Here is a 14,063-nt window from a genome sequence, read left to right on the forward strand (position 1 = left end):
AAATGTTACTGTAAACTTATTTTTATTATTGTTAATTATTAGTAAATGCGACAAAAAAAACTAGAAAACACAATATCATACATAAATATAATACATATATATATATATATATATATATATATATATATATATATATATATATAATCTGCTTTTTATTTTGGCTTTGTTAAATGACATGAGCATGAGTTCACCTCAAATGATCACGCTGAAAACGACTGTGATTCATCTAATTACCTCCCGATGTGGCAGTTTGGTTGTCAAATGTTCTAACACCCTAGTGATCAGATGCACTCTTGTGTTTCTGCTTTCTTTACTTGGCTATTGCTCTCTTTCTCTTCATTTGGAAAATGGAGCAGCTGTTTGGCAAAAACACTCTCTCTCTCTCTCTCTCTCTCTCTCTCTCTCTCTCTCTCTCTCGTGCACTCTTTCTCTCTAGCTGCCACACGTATACACTCACATGTCATAAATAATAAATGAATGAGTGTGTGAGTTGTTTGGTTAAGGCCAGCATCTGACTGTATCAAACAAAACCATTGATCCATCCTACAAATCTCCCAGTTTTTTCCCTGAACACACAATCCTGCTGTGATGCTTTCTGAATCCTCTCAAAACTCCGTTGGGATTCATGTGCTGACCTCTAACCTCACACAGTGAAAACATTTCAGCTGAGCTTGCATATTAATATCCTCTGTATCACAATCACAGAATCAGAGAAACTGTATCAGAATAAACCCTCATATGTATTGAATAGATGCGAGGAAGTACTCTGTAGCTTTTTCATTGAGCAATATGTTATGAAATATTAAACGGTAAAGCTGGTGTTTTAGCTAAGACAGCATATTGCTGCATGCAAACGTGGAAGAAGTGTGCACAATTGTTAAAGAGTTTTTTTGGAATTGTTCATGGGTGCTTTTTATAATATAAAAAGATAAAATATTCCATACAAGAATTCTCCATGTAATCACATCAAATCACAGTTTTATTCCTCTCGACTTCAGTCATATTTTGAATCTTAATAATAGCTTTAAATATTTTTTGCATCTATAATTTCAATCAGGCCGATTGTGTGAGAAGGAATAGATGACTTGTGAAAACAGACCTGACTAGTGAAGGTGACCTTTTTCTCAATTACGCACACACTTCATCTGTGTGAAACGCCATCTTTCTCTTTTTCCTGTGTGTCCAGTCTTTCTTGTGTTTATTGTAGTGTGGGTAGTCTGTTGCCTTGGAAACTCCTCTGTGCTCCCATCATGACTCCCATCTTGTGTGTGTGTGTGTGTGTGTGTGTGTGTGTGTGTGTGTGTGTGTGTGTGTGTGTGTGTGTGTGTGTGTGTGTGTGTGTGTGTGTGTGAGAGAGAGAGAGAGAGAGAGAGAGAGAGAGAGAGAGAGAGAGAGAGAGAGAGAGAGAGAGAGAGAGAGAGAGAGAGAGAGAGAGAGAGAGAGAGAGAGAGAGAGAGAGAGAGAGAGAGAGAGAGAGAGAGAGAGAGAGAGAGAGAGAGAGAGAGAGAGAGAGAGAGAGAGAGTGTGTGAGAGAGTGAAAGCTCTGACCTGTGTTTGGAGCTCTGCCCATCAGGTGGTAGCAAGTATCAGGAGCACCTTTTCTTTTACCTGCACTTAGACTGGAGTGTTTAATCATTTTGCATTTTGCATTATACAACAGTTACACATTTTTCACTGTGTATATCACTCAGCTTGTCTGTCTATATTAGTTCCAGACCAGTGTTGGTATTGTTAACTAAAACTGAAAATATTTTTTGTTATGGAAATAAAGCTGAAATATTATAAAATATATGATTAAAAACTTAACAAAAGTTGAAGTACTAAATTAACTACAACTAAAAACTGAAGCAAGACAATATAAATATATATTAAAATCACCTGATTTATCCATGCACATCCAAGGGTGTATTTTGGTTTGAATATGGGGGTTGAAGTGTGAACCGTTTAGCGTGGGGCATTGCTCCCTCATGGGTTTTATTTGTTTCTTTGTTTTTGCAAAATGGTCTTTTGTGGTATCAGCCGCACATGCATTAATATCATAACCAATTGTTTAGTCAATAATTCAATAAGGTCCTCTTGATTCTAACTTGGTTTCTAACTCTAACTGGTACTTGGCCTTAAAACTAACATACAGTAGTTTGTGTAATTGTTTAACTTTGTTACAATAAGTTACTGAGAGGTAAGACCATTGAAGGCTCCTCATTACCATGCTTATGTTAACTTTTTTTCTTTCTTTTCTATATCATTTGGAAAAAAAATGAAAAATAGCAAACCTACACATTTAGAAACTATAGCTACAACATTCCTAGTTGTATCTAATATAAATCTTCAGTGAAAAAATTGATTCCCTTAACTCTTATCTAGGCTATTATAATTTTAGTCAATTAGTCCAAATTTACCACAATAAATAGCAATAGAAAGTGATAAATTCTAGTAAAGGTGGTATGAGTAGTTTAAAAAGCTTTCTATTAATGTTGGTGCATGATGATGTTATCTCCATTTTTTATAAAATGTCAAAATAGTTACCAGGAGGAGTAACAATGTTGACAGTATGTAACAGAATTGACAGTAACAGAGCTGAAAAACAATACTATAAATCTGTTAAAAAAAAAAATTAAGGAAGTAACTTGTGTTTGGCAAGGACTGAATTATAAAAATTTAATGTTTTCAGTAAGATTCTGGAAATATTTAATGTTACTGACTTTTTTTTCCCTACTTCTTGAAATGCTAAATCTATCTCCAATCACTCATGTAACAAAGTTTCAATTAAGCCAATATGCATAAGTGAAGTTATTAAACGTAATTTCGGGAGGAGTACGCCCATCTAATCTTCCAATTAATACCAAGGTATAAAACCAGCAGCTTACATCTTCCCATTTTTAGTTCCTGCAACATCCCTCCTCCTCCCCTGCTCCTCCTTTTGTACAATTTTGCCTGTTATCGGGGGGCAATCGGAGCTCGTGTAGAATATCCTCTCCGAGCCCCTCTATAGCAGACAGCAAGTCAAATCTGTTTACCTCTTTCACTAAGATTATATGGGCACACGAACTTGTGAAATAATGTAATATTTCTTGATTTTTTGACATGTAAGATCAGGTGATGTTTACAGCTTTGAGGTAAATTGATAGCCACTTAAGGTTTTCTCCGTTAGAAAGGCCTCCAAATTGAAGCTGACTGGCTGGGGAGTGTATGTCTCTAAAACACAGTTCTTCTCGTTTTCCCAGAAGAACTCAAGTAACTCATCTCGCTGACAGAAACAGACATGGTTAGGAGGCACATCCCTTCCCGGTTTACAAGCCCTGGGTTCTGTTCCAAAAAAAAAGCAAATATTCAATTTTTCTTACAGTTAAAGAAGGTTGATATACATGGAAGTTAATTAAAAAAAGATACTGATAGCTGTTTCCTTCATCTCTCCCAGAGAAAAGACTAGAGCGCTGTATTGATTTGTCTGAAGTCAGATCAATCTTTCTCTTCATCTCTTCCTGAAACTGAAAGGGTTAATAGGTGTCTGAGTGTTTCTATGACAACACAGATGAGACTGATGAGCACAACCGTTTGGAAGAGGCTCTCAACTCAGAATCCAAAAATAACCACACACAAAACTAACCTAAGGAGATGGCAAGGGAGGAAGAGGAGGTCAATTATTGATAGACAAAATTCTGCCCAGACATCCAAACCATCCAGTCTGATGACCTGTCACACCAACTGTAGTTGTAGACTGATATAGATAGTGATGGTAAAATCTGCATCCAACTTGGCATTTCCTTAATGCACAAAAAAAGACATATGCATTAATGCAGCCTCTCTAAAAATTGTGCAAGTTTTATCCCTGAACAAATGCAACCTTTTTCATTAACTGTAAAACACATTGCTAAAATGTTCCTTTCTAAAATGTATTTGTATATACAGTTACTTCTTTCTGCTACCTCCAACAAGGCAATGGTTTCAAGGCTGAAGCTCCAGGTCTCTGAGGAGTCTGGTGGTCGATGCTGTCACAAAGTCTCTAAATCCTACCACCACAGGGTACACTTCGGTGCTCCAGCAGCTGTCATGCAGAGCCTTGGCAGCTAGCTCTGGATAGTGCAGATGTTTGCGTTCGAAGGCCTCCTCCCAGGGTACAGTAAGTTCAACAATGTACACCTTCTTGAGTGATGAGGACCAGAGCACCAAGTCAGGCCTTAAGGTGGTATCAGCAATCTCTAAAGGAAATGTCAGCTGTTTGCCATTGTCAACCAGCATCTTCCAGTCACAGGCTAAGTTGAGCTGGTTAGACTTGAGGTGGAAGGAAATTTGCAGTATTTTGTTTCCTTTCCTGGATGGAGGCGAGGCTCTTATAAGAACTTGGTTGAGCCACCAAGTATACCATCCCTGTGTGAGACTCACCTTACGAGCTGTGAGTATGAGTATATGGAGGCAGGCAATCAACAAAGGTCACACTCTGGGTCTTCGCCCAGTCACTGATAAAGATTAGCCGGTGTTGGAAGGAACATTGTATGTATCTCTGATGGTAAAGCTCAAATGACTTGCTTCCATCACCCACAAATCCTTAGGGTAACCTTCCTCATCATGTTACAGCACTGCCATTGTTCCACCCTAGTGCATGGAACAGTGGTCAGAGTTGAGATGTCATCCATAAAATCTTTAAGAGGAGGAATGTGCTGCCGATGGCCTTCCATAACACAATTTGAGGCTCATATTATAACCTCCATGGCCATGGTGAATGCCAGAGGTGAAATTGTGCATCCCGCCATTATATACTTCAGGTGCTGCTAAGTGGTAGTAAAATCTTTAGTGGTAAAACAGAACTGCATATCTTGGAAGTAAGCTTTTACCAGGCCTGTGATGGTATCTGGAATGTGGAAGAAACTGAAGGCAAGCCAGAGGAGATCATAAGGCACTGAACCAATGGCAATGGCAAGGTCCGAAAAGACTACATGGAGATCTTTCTATCCTGTTTTCGCCAATTTGATCTATTAGCAGATCATGCCTGTATGCTCTAGGCATCCTGAGAACCCTGATATCCCCATTGTCTGATAAGGCAGCGAGGCAACGAGTCATCTGCCTAGGTTTTCGGACGCAGCCAATGACTTACTCTTTTAGACATTTACCGCCACCTACTGGCAGTTTCTTATTTAGAGTATAATTTCATTTTTTGGTTATAGTTTTTACATTGACATTACATTTACTCACCCTCATGTCGTTTCAAACTGTTTACACCTGGTATTAAGATTCATTTTGGTCGATCAGATCACAAGTGGACAACGCTAAATACAGCTGTAAACGAGCTCTAAATTGTTTTGAGCTTGTCCATTTTCGACCACTTCCAGAGGTAGTCAAAAACCCATTAGACCGGATTGCTTTCATAGCATAAACGCTTGTTTTCGAACAGCCGCGAAAGACCGCCTACTCTCCGCCTACTGACCTAATGCGTAAACATTATGGGAAGTGTGCTAACCTGATGGGATTGAAACTGGTTGGAGACCCGAATTTGTAATATTTTTTTTCAAAATTATTTTAACTATGGGTTTAAAATGATATATTTACCATGTTCCTTCTTTCATGCGTTTGTTCAAGCATTTCTTTTAAGATACTCAAAATAATAGCAAGAACATTTCATAATAAAGTGTTTGTTTCCATTGATTTTATGTGTTGGGATCATTGTCTATTTTGCAGTTAGCTGGTGGCGGAGGGGTGTGTGTCCTTAGCCTGGCTCCGCCCTTCTATGTACTTCCGCTTAATTTTAATTTTCCTTCAGTACTCCCGTCTGGGATTGCGGTTTTCTCCGGTCAAATTTTAACCGGTCCAATCAGTGAACAGAGGGAGTGGCTGAGAATTGATGGCCCTGTCCCAAATGGCACCCTAAACCCTCACGGTCTTCCTCTGAGTCCGCACTTTCACGACATAATGTCGCTTTAACTGCCGGGAAGAAGTCCGCTGCATAAACCGCACCAGTGCGGGCTCGGCAGAAGTGCGCATCGAGGGCGCATATCGACCTAAAGACCTAAAATGACAAATGGGACACCCTGCGGTCACATGGACTTAACGGACACGCGCACGCAGCGGCCATTGTAAGTCCACAAGTAAGTCCAAAAGTGCACATGAAGTGTGCCATTTGGGACAGGGCTGATGCCGTGCGCTAGTTTGAGATGACATACGTCACGACCAAACGTTAGCAATTGGCTATGGCATATCCAATAGTTTTAAACTTCAACAGAGTACTCGCCTTCAAGGCCACGCTTGTCAATGGAGAGTGGCCAGACTCTCTGTACAAATGAAATGTACATCTGGTAGGACCAAGGGGGTAATCCAGCACCCTGAAAAGCGTACCTTCCATAGGGGCAGCCATTGCTAACCAAGCCATCACCTGCTGTTAGCATTCCATTGACTCCCATTCATTTTGCCGTCACTTTGACAGCGAATAACTTTATATCTGAGGTGTTTAAAGACTCCATTTGTCCATTGTTTATTTCTAAAGACACACGACAATGTATAAAAGGCTCCATTACCTTGTATCTTACACTATCGCCCCGTAGAAGCCGTTTTTGTAAAAATAGGTTAACAATTGTGTCATAACCATGCGACTCTCTGTCGCGCAGTAGAGAAATTACCGTATAGACAGGAGGAGAAGCTCGCAGGCAATCTCTTACTGTCTATGAGGCAATTTATTAAAATAAATAAATACTATGAAAAATGACAAAATGATTAATCAGAATACTTACCAAAAGTCGATACTGCTCACGTTCTCCCTCTCTGCAAGATTCGGTGATTCAGATTTCACTTTCTAATTGACTTCACTTTCCTCCGTGGAAGTCTATGGGGTCGCTGTGTCCATTTCTTTTACTGTCTATGGGTAGGACCTAGTCTGGTAGGACCAGGCTAGTGTGTCCTTGCATTTGCTCCATCAATTATTAACAGCCAAATGGAGAATAAACAGTGAGAGATGTGAGCAGTCAAAACCCATTCCAATTTTCACCCAGAGAGAAAGAGGGATCCGAAATATTTAGTAATTTCTGTCTCTTAATTGTCAGTGACATTTCTGTGATGTTATAGCTTTGGGAATTAGAGTAGATGACCTCATACACATTATTAAACCTCAGTCCCCGGCTCCATTTAACCCTGAACATGTTTTTGTTTCTATTTTTAGGCTGGTATTAAAGGTAAAATGGAAAGCAAAGACTGAGGGGTAATGAGGAGATTCAAAAAGGAAATATAGGAAAGTATTGTATCGATGGAGAGAGACTGATGATGAGGGACTGTTATTTCTAGCATGATGGCACGTGCTTGTGTTTTTAACCAGAACAATGGGCACATGGCAACAGCAGGTAACCATGGCGACTTTCAAAGTAGCCGAATGGGATTATGATAACAGTGCCAATACTGTCAGGTTCACATCTAACGAAGTCCTTGTTGGTGTTTCTGACACATTGTGTTTTCCTCTGAAAGGACAAAGCTTATTTCCCAAATGTGTTTCTTCTCTTTCATCGTTTCTCTTGTAAGTGCTCTGAATGGCTTCCGGTACTTAGAGAAATCTAATGACATCCCAGTTGACAGGAAATACAAAAGCACTTCCCTCAGAACAGAGTAAAAAGTGAAGACAGAGAAAGCCCAGTTTACAACAAATGATCGAATTATCAGTGTTGAACAATGTCTCAATAATTGGACACGATTATATAATCATATTAGGTGCTAAAAGATCAAACGAATGATTTGAAATATAAATGTACCTTCAAAATATCGCAATCTTTTTTAAAACCATATGTGCAACAATATAGAGCCTTTTTAGAGAATATAAAAAGCTGTGTATTTAATTGCTTTTGAATGCAGATGCTTTCTAAAGATCACCGTCATTAGGCGAGATGCCTGCTGTTTGGCTATGAATTTTTTAAAAGCTCAGGGGAGCTGGTAGAAATATTGAATAAAAACCATCATTGCTAATATTTGTTGCAATATATATTTGCTTTGTGCTCAAAGCAGAAAGTTAATATAGTACTAGAATCAGAGTAGATGTCCTGTCCAAAACTAGGCTATATGATGTACTGACTAGCCTACATTATCCCTATTAATACACAACTACCGGATGGATGGATGGATGGATATGTAAAATTATTTTAAAAATGTGAGCGAGTAGTGTGTTTCAATGATCTGGGTTGTTATACATTCTTACCATGTCCAATTGTTTTAATTCGGAAATATTACAATAATATTTCGGTAAATACTGTGAATTAACAAATCACAATCGAGTATTTCAGAGACGTAGTAGCCTACTATAACACTAATAGCCTAGCTAATGTTATCATAAGATGTTTTTGATATCTCTTACACACAATTAACCAGCAGAAAACGTAAAGAATATGACGTAATAATCTCTTGTTGTGCCTTGTATAATATTCCACCATTTTCTCTTTTACATAAGGCAATCATTGACATAAATTCGATTGATCGAAATCATATTGACATGTTAATTTCCGTTAGCTATAACGCATAATTTCGTTTTCTAATTCATCCCACCATTAAGCATTATTATTTGACAACAGCTAATCAGCATCCTGCTATGGGGCACAGCAGGAACCCAGACCTTTTCATCATTCCAGAATGTACCATTTAATGCGCGTCCCCCTCTCCTCCCCCTGCGCACCGGAGCGGTCGAGCCCACCCCGTCTTAAGCGCGCGCCATGGTTCAGTCCAGACCAGAACATCATGGCGATAGATGGTAAGTAGGCCAATACCGCTCTCCCGCTCTCTCGAACTCTCATCTCTTTTCAAACCCCCGCGCGCTTCTGTGCGTGCAGTGGTTCAATTCGAATGTTTTCACGCTGGTTGTGGCGTTGAGTGTTTTTTTGTTGTTGTGTTGTGACGATAGTGGTAAAGTTTGTGTGTTGTAGTGTGGAGTGAAGTGATTGTGGTGCTGAAAGAACAGCTCCCGCACTGGCGACTCCCTGGTCAACTCACATCGCTATTTGATGGTTTCTTTCACTTTCGTGCGAGAGAACCGGCAGGTGCCCGTCGCTTCATTGAGGAAATCCGGTGGTTTCACTTCTCCATTTGGGAGAGTGCCGCCGTCTGTGATGTAACTCGGGAGATATTATAGAAATCAAGTCTCTTTTAAAATCAGTCTGTCGGTGTCATTTTGAGACACTCATACAGGTTGTCGCGCGATGTCTATTTATCAGAGATTTCCTCGCTGAAGGACGTCGCTTCTCTGATCTTTGCACTTGAGGAGAATTGTGTGTTTGCATGGGTATTAAATGTAACGTGTTCATTTCATTGCAATTGCCTTCACATCGAGAATAATTGAAAAATCATTCGCGGTTTTTTCAATGTAGCCTATGTAGTAGGCTAGCTTGCCATAATTGTATGTAGGCGGTTTGTGTAATATCAGTTGGATCAAGTTTATGAATGTTATTTTGTTTTTAAAGACTGTTTCTCACTGAGACTCGATTATTGTGTTTAAAAGGCTTTTTTCTTCTTCTTCTTCTTTTACCATGAATACGCAACCCATTCTCACTCCCAAGGCGTCAAAATCCGAAGCATGGTCAAGTGCCTTCCGCGTCACAACAAAGACGCCAAAATCACCCCTAGGCGTCACTTTATTGACGCGCTGGGTGCTCCATTGATTTCAGTTGTTTACCCAATGCGTCAGATGAAGACGCATTTTATTCTTTGCATTTGTAAAAGCATATATGATTTTATTAATATTTTATTCATATTTAAAGGTTACTTTTATATTTTGGAGCAGCTAACCCAACTCCTACCCTAAACCTACCCACTTCTAAACAATATAAAACACATAACAGGCAAATACAAGTACAGTCACATCTATTTATTGCAAAAACTGACCAAAAACAGTATAAAAGTATTAACTCATGTTGCATTCCAAGTCTTCTGAAGTCCCACGATGTATTTATGTAAAGAACAGAGTTGATCTTAATGTTTGAATCGCTGAGATGATGATCCCGCCGCTCCGTTAACGCATTCATTCATATCTCATTCAAATAATACACACGCCTCTTTAGCATGACGCATTCGGTCACAAGACACACGAGAACCAATGACATTTTACAATCAAAGCTGACGTAATGACGCAATTGGTCACGAGACATACTAGAGCCAATGCAATTTCACTATGAAAACTGACGTAACGGGCGGCAATATTTGAAATTTAATGTGTTCGTGATCTTCTGCGGATGGAGACGCTGATCGCTTTTGGGGATTTCCTTCACACAAATCAATCGCTTGGCCTCGGAATATTTGTACTTTTTGAATAAATTGTGCATGCAGTCGACTCTGCCTGTTATATCTGCGTTTTATACCACACAAATGGGTAGGTTTAGGGATGGAATGGGGTTGGGTAACATGTTAAAACGTCTCTAGATAGCGTAAATGAAATGATGCTGGCTGATTAAATTGAGAATCACAGTCCAACATGTCATAATGGCAAAATCATAACCCAATATATGATCATCATGACGATAACTTTCCCATGCCCAACGCGTCTGTGTCTGACGCCAAAGGTTTCTCATTGAAATGAATGGAGCACTCAGCGCGTCGATATAGTGACGCCTAGGGGTGCCTTTAGCGTCTTTATTGTGACGCGGAAAGCACTTGACCATGCGTCGGAATTTGACGCCTTGGGAGTGAGAACGGGTTGGAATACAAGCCTGTACTAACACACCCCCACACACACACATCCTACACACGAGATGACATTATTTCTTATTGAATATGCAGTGCTTAAGGTTCATGTAAATTCTGCTGGTTAAGAGACATTAGTAATATTTGAACTTAATTTTTAAAATTCAGTTCAATTAATTTAACCCTATTTTGATCTGCACGCACATTAACTTGGCTGTTTTTAGATAAAAGCACCAATATGGAAAAAAGTACATTGTTAACTGGTTTAGCTAGCAAAATGGCCATCAGGCAAAGTGGGACAAATAAGTTTCATAGTTGATTGGCTTTTAAATATGCACATTGTCAAGTTTTTACATCTAACTGATAAGCAGGTGCATAGAAAAAATGTATGGCCTGTGAGTTACCTATTAAGTGCATCAACCTAACTTGACAAAATTTGCTTCAGTTTTCATATAATAGAATTTTTTTAAATGTCATTGTAGTGTTTAATTGCAGCAAACACATTTGCTTTATCAATATGAAATCACTGTCCCACTGTTGCTGATGATCTGTCCCAGTTAACCTGGAAAAATGAAAACGTTGAAAAATGAAGCATTTGTTTTATCGTTGTCACATAGAATAAAAGATTTTTGATTATTTGTTGGCTGAGAGTAAAAAGCTTTTATCAGTGCTCCACCGAGAGTCTATTTTACATTTGTTCACCCTAAAGGAAAACGATTTTGTCTTCATTATTGTGATGTCAGATGCATAATGTCATATCTTGACCTAACCGATATTAATTTGTGTAGCTACAATGATGAACAATACCTTTTAAGTTATGCAGCACTGCAGAATCCAGCGTTCTATCAGTGAATCAATCTATTTTACAAAGGCAATAAGTAGTCTACTCAAATTCGGTGTAAAGGTTAATATTTCATAAAAATGTAGCTGTGTGTGTCATATAGAGATCCCAGAAACAATGCAATGCTTACAAGGGCTGGTTCTGCATTGTGCTGCAGGTCAGTTAACTATATTGACACATTGACATCCAAACAGACCGATTCTGCCTCAGGACAATCAGATACTTTATCTCCTCTCCCTTCTCAGCTGTTGGCAAAGTGAGTCCACATCAAATATTTACAGCACTTCGCTGCTGTTCTGCGGAGAATAAAACCCAAAAATCATGTTGGCATAACAAAAGATCTGCACATCAAGCAGGATGTGGATTGCTGATAAGAAAGAATAGGATGAAAAAATAGACTGTTGAGTATTTGTTTAACTGTTATCACTTCAGTGAAGTGTGTTGCCCCTGAAAGAGCTCTAGCTTTTGTTCTTTTCTGTTTGGTTCCCATTAATCTCTTGAATGAGAGAACTCAACATTTTCAGACATATGATGTGTGTTGTTGTGAGGTTGTATTTGCAGAGTAAGTAAGTGTTTGGTGAGTTGTTTACTTTTCTAGATAAATGCTATAAGCAAGAGAACTTGAATGTGATGGATTTTGAAAAGGTGGTGCATTTATTTCACATGTCACTCGCAGCCTTTTGTTTCACATGAAGGGCGACTTTGGAATGATTACGGGGAAGTAATTCAGCCATAGCCAAAAGAAGGCACTTTATCATCAGCGCTGACAGGTGAATTTCAAACTCTGATGGATCTCTGTAATCGACGACCTTTGAAACCCTCAAATGATACTTGCATGAAAGATTGCATTGCTTTTAAAGTTGTTTTTATTTAATCTGGAGGTGGATGAGTCTCACTGCTCACCAGTTCATATTCTCATCAGTCTATTTCCTCACCATTAGAGTGTTGCCTCGTTTTACCTGTAAATGAGAAAATTAGCTTGTCAGAATATGACAACGCTGTGTACAAGAGATGTTATTTCAGAGCACCGTAGGCAACATACTCTGCTCCTTAAGCTCCATTGCTAATCACATTACATAGCTGCCATTTCCTGTTAACACCAGAGTGACTGTCAACACACAACTATATGATATAATTATTAAAAGATGTGCATTTTTAGATCTGCTATCTGCTTTCTAATTCTCTGCATGCGTATGTGATGTTTTATTTTCTGATTTGCTGTTTTACTTGTTTCTGTTAACAAAACAAACATGGTAATGATGCAGGACACTGGTTGGTTGAACTGTGGTTTAGAACTGGTTTGGAAAATAGTGTAGAATCAGATTTGTTCTGTGTATTCCGTTTGCCATTTGGTTCCTTTGACATTTTGGATAATAACTGCCTTTGTGTTCCACGTTCCAAATGAGTCGAGCTTCGAGTGATATAATGCCGTAATGATGACAATTTTCATTTTAAGGCAAAGTGATTTGTGAAAGATGTGACCTGATTGGATGAATACAATTTAGAAATGAGTAGTGAGTTTTTCCTGATTCCTGCGTGAATTTAGACAATGTTTTATTTTAAAACAATTTTTAACTATATATATATACCACTATATATCCGACCATTCAAAATATGTGACCCCGGACCACAAAACCAGTCATAAGGGTACATTTTTTTTTAATTAAGATTTATACATCATCTGAAAGCTGAATACATAAGCTTTCCATTGATGTATGGTTTGTTAGGATATGATATTTGCCTGAGATACAACTATTTGAAAATCTGGAATCTGATGGTGCAAAAAAATCTAAATCTTGAGAAAATCGCCTTTTAAAGTTGTCCAAATCCTTAGCAATGCATATTACTACTACTACTAATATTTTTTTTTTTTGTATATTTATGATAGGAAATTATGTATTTCACATAAAATGCAACATCAAATTTCACATTTTTCAACAGTGACTGATAAAAACAAAAAGGAATGCAAATTGGAAAAATGACAAGACTTGCCTGTACTTTGCCTGTAGATGGACATTTGCATACAAACCCACACACTGGTCTTTAGGGGCATCTTGTGCATGAAATCAGCTGCATCAGCTGCAGCGCAGTCCTCAAGAGTCTGACTTCTGCAGAGTCTGTTTTCATGACTCAGATCAGTACAGACTAGTCATGAACCCGATCCAATCTAAAGTCTGAAGTTGGTGTGTAGTTGGTGAAGTCCCAGTCAGCATACCGGGATGCTGACTGGTAGAGCTCTTTTATATTTTATAAAGAAGAAAGCAAACAAGAAATTTAAATTCCTCTTTTGCTGTTTCTTTTTTTGTTGCTGTTTTCAGATTAGCAGAGTGAACCTCACTCACAGATTACGAGATTTAAATCAATAAATCATCCGTGAAATCAAGTGGACTTTAATCAGTGTTACTTAAACTAGCTGTGCTTAACGTCTGATTGAGAACTCTTCACAGGACTGTGAGCAGCCTGGAGGAGTTTGTGAGGAGGAGGAGGAGGAGGAGGAGGAGGCATATGCCAGCAATCAGAATCTTCTCTCTAATTGGTTTGGGACTTGATCTAGTGCAGATTTTTAGACTTGTTTGCAAATGGCCATTAG

The 14,063-nt window shown here is 38.7% G+C and overlaps 1 protein-coding gene across 1 annotated transcript in view; it reads left to right on the forward strand.

Annotated features, from left to right (window-relative positions):
- Positions 1-8,690: 8,690 nt before the first annotated feature.
- syt14a (synaptotagmin XIVa) overlaps positions 8,691-14,063 on the forward strand; it is a gene marked incomplete at both ends in the record, with an annotated part of 62,706 nt that continues 57,333 nt past the window's right edge. Inside the window, one exon of the mRNA XM_079842365.1 lies at positions 8,691-8,710. Within this exon, the coding sequence (XP_079698491.1) occupies positions 8,698-8,710 (13 nt within the window). The remainder of the gene's footprint in view (positions 8,711-14,063) is intronic.

Source organism: Gobio gobio (assembly GCF_949357685.1).
Source record: "Gobio gobio genome assembly, chromosome: 18".
Lineage (NCBI taxonomy): Eukaryota > Metazoa > Chordata > Actinopteri > Cypriniformes > Gobionidae > Gobio > Gobio gobio.